The 10,000-nt window shown below is 44.0% G+C and overlaps 1 protein-coding gene across 2 annotated transcripts in view; it reads right to left on the bottom strand.

Moving 5' to 3' along the window:
• The window catches only part of asap1b (ArfGAP with SH3 domain, ankyrin repeat and PH domain 1b), a 152,853-nt gene that overhangs the window by 72,888 nt on the left and 69,965 nt on the right, over positions 1–10,000 (bottom strand). For both annotated transcript variants that reach the window (XM_063207052.1, XM_063207051.1), the window contains exons 6-7: positions 5,872–5,946; positions 270–319 (exon numbers count right to left, since the gene is read on the bottom strand). In XM_063207052.1, the coding sequence (XP_063063122.1) occupies positions 270–319; positions 5,872–5,946 (125 nt within the window). The remainder of the gene's footprint in view (positions 1–269; positions 320–5,871; positions 5,947–10,000) is intronic.

Genomic DNA, 10,000 nt, shown 5'->3' with positions numbered 1-10,000 from the left:
CGGTATGTGTGTGAATTGTACGGTTTCGGTTTTCGGTGCGGTTTGTGCCATCCCTAACGTATACATTAACAACCGGCATAGATTACGGTAGTGTGACACTGTGTGTGTGTGTGTGTGTGTGTGTGTGTGTGTGTGTGTGTGTGTGTGTGTGTGTGTGTGTTTGTGTGTGTGTGTGTGTGGCGTGTGTGTGTGTGTGTGTGTGTGTGTGTGTGTGTGTGTGTGTGTGTGTGTGTGTGTAAATGTGAGAAAAAACAACACGTCACACTCACAACTTGGTTTCATAGTCCTTCCAAGCCTTGTCGAAGGGCTTCTTCAAGTCCTAGAGACAGGGAGGAGGGAGAGATGGAGGAGGAGGAGAGGAAGAGAGGGAGAAAGAGAAGAGAGGGAGAAAAAAGGGGACAGCGAGTCATGGTAGAGAGGGACAGAGAGAGAGAGAGAGAGAGAGAGAGAGAGAGAGAGACAAAATTGAAAAACATGAAAACAAATTTATCAGCTAGCAGCAGGCTGCAGCCAAAATGGCTTCAGCACTCCATGAGAGGATGACTACAGTCACATGAGGGATGGAGGGAGAGAGAGAGAGAGAGGGAGGACACAAAAGAGGGCACAAGGAAGAGTGAGAGGAGAGGGGTGGAAAGAAACAGCGAAAGAGGAGAGTGATAGAGTGAGAGAGTGTGTGAGAGAAAGAGAGCGAGCTAGAGAGTGTGAGAGAGAGAGAAGCAGAAACTGAATTTCAACTGACAAATCATGAGTTCAAAAAACTAGCAATAGAAAAACAAGTGGGAAGAGAGGAGGAGGACGAGAGAGAGAGAGAGAGAGAGAGAGAGAGAGAGAGAGAGAGAGAGAGAGAGAGAGAGAGAGAGAAACTAAGGGGCCAGGAAGGGAAAGGGATGGAAAAAAAGAACGAGAAGAGCGCCTCCAGAAACAACAACAACAGAATGAAAAAAGCATAGCACTCCAAATACTGCTGGTGTTGCAACACATCTCCAGCTGTAGTCCAGTTTTAGCCTCTAGTCTGCATGGTGTGCAGTTGTGGGATTTTGGGGGTTTGAGCTCAGGCCTAGTCATCATTAGTATTACATCACACAGAAGAATCATCGAGGCCTTCGAGCTGGGACTAAATGGAAAATATCCTTTAATAATAGTTTTCCATATTAAGTGGACTGTATTTTATAATCATATTTTTGATGTATATTTTTTTATTTTATAACTGGACTTTGTTATATAACTATATTTCATCCCGATTAAGACTGGACAACAGAATTTGAAGTTAAAATTGACCATCATTTATTGAAGCAGGCTTATGAGAGTCATATGAGCAATGCACGAGTTGAACACAAAATATGAAGGCAAATGTTAGAATAAATGCTTATAACATTAATAAAAAACAATGATGAGTAGTGTGCTATGGTCACATGGGCACATCCCTCCCTGCTCCCTGCTCCCTGCTCTGAGAGACACGTCACAGAGCATCTAAGGTCTTACTGTGACTTATGAGTCACTGTGCTCTGATGCTGAACAGTGGTGAGTAGCCACAACTAAAAATGTTATGAAGCTACATACGTACATGACTTGTGTCAGATGGGGTCAGATTTGACCCTATAGCTTCCTGGTGGGGTCAATTCCTTCTCTCACAATGCTGGAACTAACAGTACTGTACTATAGAGGAGTAATACATGTGCAGGTTAACTGAAGCAACTTGTGTTATATATCAGTATGGTTATTAGGAGGGAGTAGGAGATATAATGTATTTATCCTGTACAAATCTTAACTGTTATGCTTTTTAACCAACTCACATCGATCTTTTGTTCTTCCACACCCTGTCCTTGGCTTTGTGTTGAATTCCCTCCAACTATGATGTGTGCAATGCACCACACAACATAAAACTTGCATTGCTTTGGCTAGATGAGTTCATTTGCAGTTAGTTAGCATATAATTTCCTACCAGCTTTTTAAAAGCATTATCAACTGCCAAACAGCTGGTAGTCATTATTCTATTGCAGCGAATGACTCAGATGTTATGTGTTTGCCAACGACAGGGTGGTGTTTCGGGAGGGCTGTGGCGGACTACAGTAATTTGGCCTGCCAGAGAAATACAGTAAACACACACAGCCCTTGACCAAAGAGCGGTAATGGTACTGTACTGTACATTATGCTGAGGTCATGATGGTGTAATCTCTCTAGCTCAGGGTCGTTGCGGTGTCATTAGCATGGCTAATATCAGTGACGGCTAGGCCGCAGTTTATGTGTTTTCATTAGCATGGCTAATATCAGTGACAGCTAGGCCGCAGTTTATACGTTTCTCTTTCCCACTAACGGCTACTACAAGGAGGAAACACTCCCTCAATCCCTCCCTCCCTCCCGCTAATCTCTGACAAGCAGTTAGCTCAGCTCGAGCCCCTGACAGGATGTCAGACTGTCCTGTCGAGGAGACGAGAGGAGGGAGGGAGGGGGGAATTCTGGGATTGTGAGGGGGGGGGGGGGGGGGTGTGTGTTTATATGTCTGCGTGCCAGAGTCAGCCAGCCACGCCTTTACTGTTGCTAAGTCGCCAAGGTCGTGACCTCCTTCACACTGTACACTAGCTCCAAGCACAACATTGGGTGGGGAGTGGGAGAGGACACTCAGGACGGCAGTAGGAAGGAAGACACTCAAGATTTACAGCCTTGTTATGGACAGTGAGCCAATGACCACAGCCAGATAATCTGATGGCCTCCTCCCTCCTCTCTCTTTTCTCTCTCCGTTTTCTCCCCCCTTTTTTCTCAGTCTTGCCCAATCCATCTCACTTGCTCCCTTTTACCATCATCTACTCCTCCTTCTCCTCCTCCTTCTCTTTTTGGCTCACTTCAAGCCAAGCAGGTCATATTATCTCAGCCAACGTTTAACTGTTCCTTTAGGCTTGCTGCCATTTTGTATAGCACTGTCCATAACTACTACACTGGCTGGAAGAATGGGTTGGAAGAATGGGTTGTTTGGGAACATTTTAGTATAAATACATCGGTGGCCTGACGGTCAAGGTAATGGCACGAATAGATCAGATGTGACTTGAGCAACACTGATGACATAAGTAACAGAAGTAATGTTTTCGGTCATGTTGGTTTGTCTGTCTGTTCGTCTGTCAGCAGGATATCTCAAAAACCTTTGGACGGATTTGGATGACACTTTGTGGATTTGTTGGAAACGACCAAAAGAACAAGTGATTACATTTTGGTTGTGATCCGGATCACGAACCAGAACCAGGATTTTTTTTAAAGATTCTTAACCATTGCTAGCCCAGAAATCTAGACGCTCCTAGTGACCGTAAATTGAATTGCGGGACTGGGCGAATTTTGACATTCCAGTTTCTAACTTAAAATAAAAATAGGGCGTAACATTATCAAATGTTCTATCAAACAGCTTCCTTGGCATAGGTCTGCACTCTCTGAGTGCATTTCTAGTTGACTTCGTATCAAGTCGCTGGCGACAGAAGAGACAAAAGAAATTTGGTAGACAAAGAGGCGATTCGAGCGACTTGCACGACAGTTTATAGTTCAACTTCAGCGAATAGTATGCTAATTAGCTATGATGCGGTTCTGCAATAGCTGCAGCAGCCAATCGCAATATCAGAATGCTTGCATTCTGCTTTTAACAGGCATACTCTGTCGCTTCCATCGCTCGTGTCACTCTTGCCATGAATACAGTCCAGCGATTCTTTGTAGCTAGGTCGCCTTTGGTGTGTTGACAGGGTAACAGGCTTGTGATGCACAAAGTGCCCATGGCGTGTGGTGGTGGATGCCAAGGGATGCCAGGCATCCATTATTCCCCCAACAACAGCTTTCATATTCGTTAATCATTAAAGCATTCTGTCTATCGAGTCTCCTGTTTTAATATTCCCTGGATCTCATTTTCTCAGTAAGTATTTTCCAGCTGGGGAAATAGCGCCCCCGCCCCTTCCCATAGGCTAACCATCTGGTGAAACAAAGTACTACACGTCTCCCAGTGCTTAAAAAAAAAAAAAAAAACGGTGCCAACTCGAGTTGGCAGCCCTAAATTTTGAAAAAAACGAATGCTTTACCAATCATACTGCTCAAAATTGGTCACGAGAGAAATCATCTCGCCCGTCTATGATTTGCCAAGGAGGGAAACGGATGATACTTCAGGATTGGCAGCCACTTAACTTGCCAGTAGAAACTACATTGAACAGGCTACGGGCAAAATAGTGACAGTCAAAGCGCGCGCACACAGCCAATGGCTCCCAGTGTCAAGGCGGCAATGCATAAAATGGATTTAACATAACGACAGGATCTTCACGTGGACACATACACGTTCGGGATAACTTCTACAACGGTAGGCAAACTTGGTTTATTGTTTCAGAAAGGTAGATTATAAGCAGGCAACCTAACGTTTTGTGCAGCTAGCTTTGTTGCGCTGCTTGTTAGCTCTTGCTATTATTCATGGCAATAAGCTATGGTGATTCGATGGAATAAAGTGCCACCAGGTCCTAAATATAAGCATTATGCCACTTCTCTGTGCTCTGTTTCAACCATGTGCATCAGGGTTACTTTTCCATGGGTTTTTTTTTTTTTTGCATGATTGCGCAGGAAATCGCCATACATCTGGCAACCATAGCGAGTGGACACACAACATTTGACATTTGATACAAGACGTACACGTCACAGAGCAGCCGGTTGAACCTAGTCATCTGAATAACTTTCAAGTGGTCAGTCAGTGCATGGTGTTTGGTGTCTGTGTTATTGCATTTTGTTCTATGTGGCATTTGAACTGGCTTTAAGGTTTAAGGATGAGACTGAATTGTGTTTAGGGGGCTTGTTGTGGAGCATCTCGTGTCGTGTGTAAAGTGCAAATTCTGGCGGTGTTGCTAGTCACTACTCCGACTCTGAGCAAAGTATTTTTCTTGTTATTTCTTAACAAAAGTAGTCGCCCGCATGAGCAAGAGCTGTAGCTGCGCGCGTGGTGTGCTGTCGAAACAAAACAGTTAAGACCTCTGCATCCCATGCTGCGCAGCAGTTCTGGGCAGTTCTGGTAAACACCTTCCTGGCTCGCAAATATGCAACGCATCTCATAAATGATACCTTATTGATTTTATTCTCATGGACTCGATCGCCAAACTTTCTGCCCAGCTTGTTGTCCCAGTCAGCCGCAGGTGACCCGTACATAACATTAGGGACAGTTCTAAACCACTGGTAAACGCCTTCCTGGCTCGCAAACATGCAACGCAACTTATAAATTATACCTTATTGATTTTATTCTCATGGACTCGATCGCCAAACTTTCTGCCCTGCTTAATAATAATGTAATGATAATAGCAGTTGTAATAATATTGGTACTACTAGTAATAATAATTAATTAAAAATGTTATCATTATTTATTTATTTTTCTCCTTGGCTTCCTCGGAAAAAAAAAACGATGCCACGCTACTGCAAAGTGCCAGTAGTGTCACTGAGGTACCCAGTGCATGGAAAACGACCCAATACATTGCTCTCTGGTCCCCATTGTCATGACTCCTGTGCTCTCTTGCTAAAGTGTCTGGTGGGTTTAACAAAGACTTTATGTCTTTGTGCACACTCTGTTGTGGTGTACTGTAGAAATTCAGTATTATCACTTAGACGAATGGGTGGTGTTTGTCATTGGGGTTCAGTTTTCTTTTGTTTGTGTTCAAAATCTCATGGTCACACTAGGATCACTTAAGCCATGAAAACGTTTTCCTCTATTTTTACGTCTTTCTTCTCCATCAATCATCCTCCTCCCATCCTCTTCCTCCTCTACCTCCTCCATTTTATCTATCTAGCTCCTCATCCTTTTCCTCCTCGTGGCATGTCTCTGCTGCTATCTCTTCCTGTGTGTGTCTGAGAAACAGGAAGCTGAGCTGACACTTACCCCCTTCACTCCCTTCAGGTCCCCCTTCAGGAAGGAGTCCAGCGTGAAGATCACATTATGACTCAGGCTCTGCAACTGAGAGGAGAGAGAGAGAGAGAGAGAGAGAGAGAGAGAGAGAGAGAGAGAGAGAGAGAGAGAGAGGGGGGGAAGAGAGAGAGAGAGAGAGAGAGAGAGAGAGAGAGAGAGAGAGAGAGAGAGAGAGAGAGAGAGAGAGAGAGAGAGAGAGAGAGAGAGAGAGAGAGAGGAGAGAGAATGGGGGAAGAGAAGGGGAATAAAAGGAAAGAAAAGAAAGCATACAAAGTCATTATATTTCATGGGCACATAAAAGAGCAGAGGCACAGAGGGGGGCACAGAAGAAATGCCATAAAAATCAATCATCAGGCCAACTAGGCTTCACCCTGCCCTCCATGCACTACATGCCTGGCTAAATTACAGCAAGTCTGAGAGTTCACGCCATAGGAACTGGCCTGGCTAAAAGACATCCCTCGCTCTTTTTCACGCCATAGGAACTGGCATGGCTAAAAGTCATCCCTCGCTCTTTTTCACGCCATAGGAACTGGCATGGCTAAAAGACATCCCTCGCTCTTTTTCAATTCACACTCTATTTTTCTCCTCATCTCACCGATGGTGTGAGAACAACCTTTCATTTACAGTTTTGTCCATACAGTACCTTCGTTTTTTTATTTTCACGTTTCTCTCTCAGCCCTTTTCAAGCCAATTCAATTCTTTCATCTCTCTCCCTCTCCCTCTCCCCTTTTCTCCATCTTTCTCTCCATCTCTCTCTCTCCATCTCTCTCTCTCTCCATCTCTCTCTCTCTCCATCTCTCTCTCTCTCCATCTCTCTCTCTCTCCATCTCTCTCTCTCCATCTCTCTCTCTCCATCTCTCTCTCTCTCTCTACAGCTTTGCAATGGAGAAATCGATGCCTGGCTGCAAAGGCTGTCCAAGGTTAGCGCTCTGCTCTCTGCTCTCTGCTCTGCTCTGCGCTGTAGCCAAGGCCCTGTCCTATTCTGTTATCATGCTAGCTGCTGGTGGGTGGGCACTAGCAGTAAAACATTATTGATCGGAAAATGAGATTGTACTGTTAAGCACGTGCGGCCTACCACCCAGCCAGCCAGCCACCCACCATGGCCCTGCTGGCCGTCTCACGTGGGCATGTAACACTCTGCTCAGCAGCTATAAATGGGTTCTAAATTTGTGTTCTAATTTTGTTTTCCCCAGGCTGCGCGAACCTACACTACCGTTCAAAAGTTTGGGGTCACCTTCATTTTTCCAGTTATTTGTTTGCAACTCAAGTCGCAAACATTTTTTAAATAGCTTGAAATGGAATAATGGAAAGGACTGAACAGCCACAGGTGAAAAAAAGGTTGGATTACCCATGAAATTGGTTAAACTGGACAGAAGAGTGAAATCTAACCAAGCTTTTTCACCCATCTATTACATAGAAATACGTGTTCTAGTCCATTTTTCTACAGACATTTCTTTGGTTTATCAGAGAATGCATGGAACTATTGGAAAGCTCAGTGTCTGCCCTTTCCAATGGTAGGTGTATGACATTTGTTGGGTTGCCACCTCGTCCGCAAATTCAAGTCAAAGTAGCTGCATGGTTTTCTAGTCATCAGAATGAACCTACTTATGAATGCACGATCCATTGTCTCAGCGATGGTTTAGTGTGCAAGCCAGTGCCATACATCGTTGGAAAGTGTAGATTCTCCTCTTTCAAATGATGTGTACATCATCCTGCATTGTATGGATTGACAAGAGCAGACAACTTTTGCATGCATGGGGCTCATAGAGCTCATGGGCAATTCTGGACCCCATCTCATACCGGGAATCTGTAGAACCGCAACTGGCTATTATTAATGCCAAAGGAGTCTACACTTTGATTAGTACACCAGACTAGACACTACCTTAGTAAAGGTACACTTTGATTAGTCAAAAGTTAGTGATACATTTTGGTCTATTCTATGCATTGTCTATACAAGTAAATCCACTCAACAGTTACTTTTTCCCAATATCAAATTGCTTATTTGTTGCATGCATTAATTTCAGAGAACAATAACCCTATACACTGATTTTATACCAGAACTGAAATTGAAAAGGAATAAGCTTAACTGTCAGAAAGAAGTATTGTGGGAGGAAAGTGTGGTGACCCCAAACTTTTGACCGGTAGTGTAGCTGCGCACAACTCAACTTCTGATTGTTGGAAACCGCTATCGACTACCATAGTTATTCGACTAACATAGTTTAACACTACTACGATATTACACCCAGTCATAAGAATTATAATACTTTACAACTTGGTAATTGAAATTGTGCTAACAACACACATATAACAGGAGTCAAGTCTTAGTGCATTCACACATATCCCAAACATAACTTAAACATTTTGCTGCAGTTCACAAAGGTGGGTAATTACTGTACATTATAGAGCAGAAACCCTGTTGTTGTTTCAGAAATAAACATGCATGACTGTTGCATTATGTAGGCTGACAAACTCATATAAACATCAAAAAACAGAAGGGCCTGCCCTCAATAGTGGCCTAGTTAAACGAAAGAAAACCGCAGGAACTAAAAATGTATTTTGTCTGACGCCCATCACAAAAAGACGTCATGCTGTGGTTCCTGAAATGTAAAATCATTTTTTTCCCCCCAGAGATTGAAAGGGCAGGCAGGAATTTAGTCCTGATCTGGTTGCAAATTAAATTGCAAAGGAAATCACATAAAAAAGGATTTACACTTCTTATATTAAAATGTGGGTCATGGGGGTGGTTGTCAGTGATTACCAAATGTATTTTATTTGTACTATTTTGGTCACACTGGGCTTTTGTAGGGACACTGACAATGAGTAATGGGACGACGAAGGAGGTAATACACACAAAATAAGGAATCCATGACAGCTTTCAATGACCGTTCCGAAAAAAAAAAAAACATAAGAAGATGAAGTATACGTCAAGTATACGCGTGTGTGTGTGCACTGAGAGCGAGAGATGAGCTTCTGGTGTACAGTAGGTGTGAGGGAGGTGTCTGTGTGTGTGTGTGTGTGTGTGTGTGTGTGTGTGTGTGTGTGTGTGTGTGTGTGTGTGTGTGTGTGTGTGTGTGTGTGTGTGTGTGTGTGTGTGTGTGTGTGTGTCTGTGTGTGTGTGTGTCTGTGTGTGTGTGTGTGTGTGTCTGTGTGTGTCTGTGTCTGTGTCTGTGTCTGTGTCTGTGTCTGTGTCTGTGTCTGTGTCTGTGTGTGTGTGTGTGTGTGTTTATTTGTGTGCACCGAGAGCGAGAGGTGTACAGTAGGTGTGAGCAGAGTATGTAGACACATCATGCTGTCGGTCACTGTCTGGTTTCCGCCATGGCCAGTTCACACCTTCAGCTGTACAAAGCAACACCACACACACACACACACACACACACACACACACACACACACACACACACACACACACACACACACACACACACACACACACACACACACACACACACACACACACACACACACACACACACACACACACACACACACACACACACACACACACACACACACACACAACCCCAGAAGCTCATCTCTCGATCTCAGTGCATGCACACAGACACACACACACACACAGAAATGTAGAGACACGTCACTTTGTCACTCTAAATGGGATGCCTGTTGCCACAGAAAAATTATTGGCCTGGATTGAAAGTGGCAAATGCCACAAGAAGGTGACACCCAGACTTGAACAGAGCAGATCACACATTCAGACACACACACACACACACACACATGCAAACCCACACACACACACTCTCTCTCATCACTCAAGAACCGGTGTGTGTTTTGTGCATGCTTGACAGCATGCAAATACGTTTGAAAATTGTGTGTGTGTGTGTGTGTGTGTGTGTGTGTGTGTGTGTGTGTGTGTGTGTGTGTGTGTGTGTGTGTGTGTGTGTGTGTGTGTGTGTGTGTGTGTGTGTGTGTGTGTGTGTGTGTGTTTTATCTGTATGAATGAGCATGTAAACAATAATACATTTGAAAATGTGTGACTGTGTGTTTTTGTGTGCGTACATGCACACCCACTTGTGTGTGAATAAAGCAGAGCCTTATTATCCGTCAGAAAAGGTCAAATAGAATCCGAACCTGCGGACCGAAC

Source organism: Engraulis encrasicolus, chromosome 9 (genome assembly GCF_034702125.1).
Source record: "Engraulis encrasicolus isolate BLACKSEA-1 chromosome 9, IST_EnEncr_1.0, whole genome shotgun sequence".
Taxonomy (NCBI): Eukaryota; Metazoa; Chordata; class Actinopteri; order Clupeiformes; family Engraulidae; genus Engraulis; species Engraulis encrasicolus.
The sequence above is the reverse complement of the archived record's forward strand: the minus strand, read 5'-3'. Positions and strand labels throughout refer to the sequence as shown.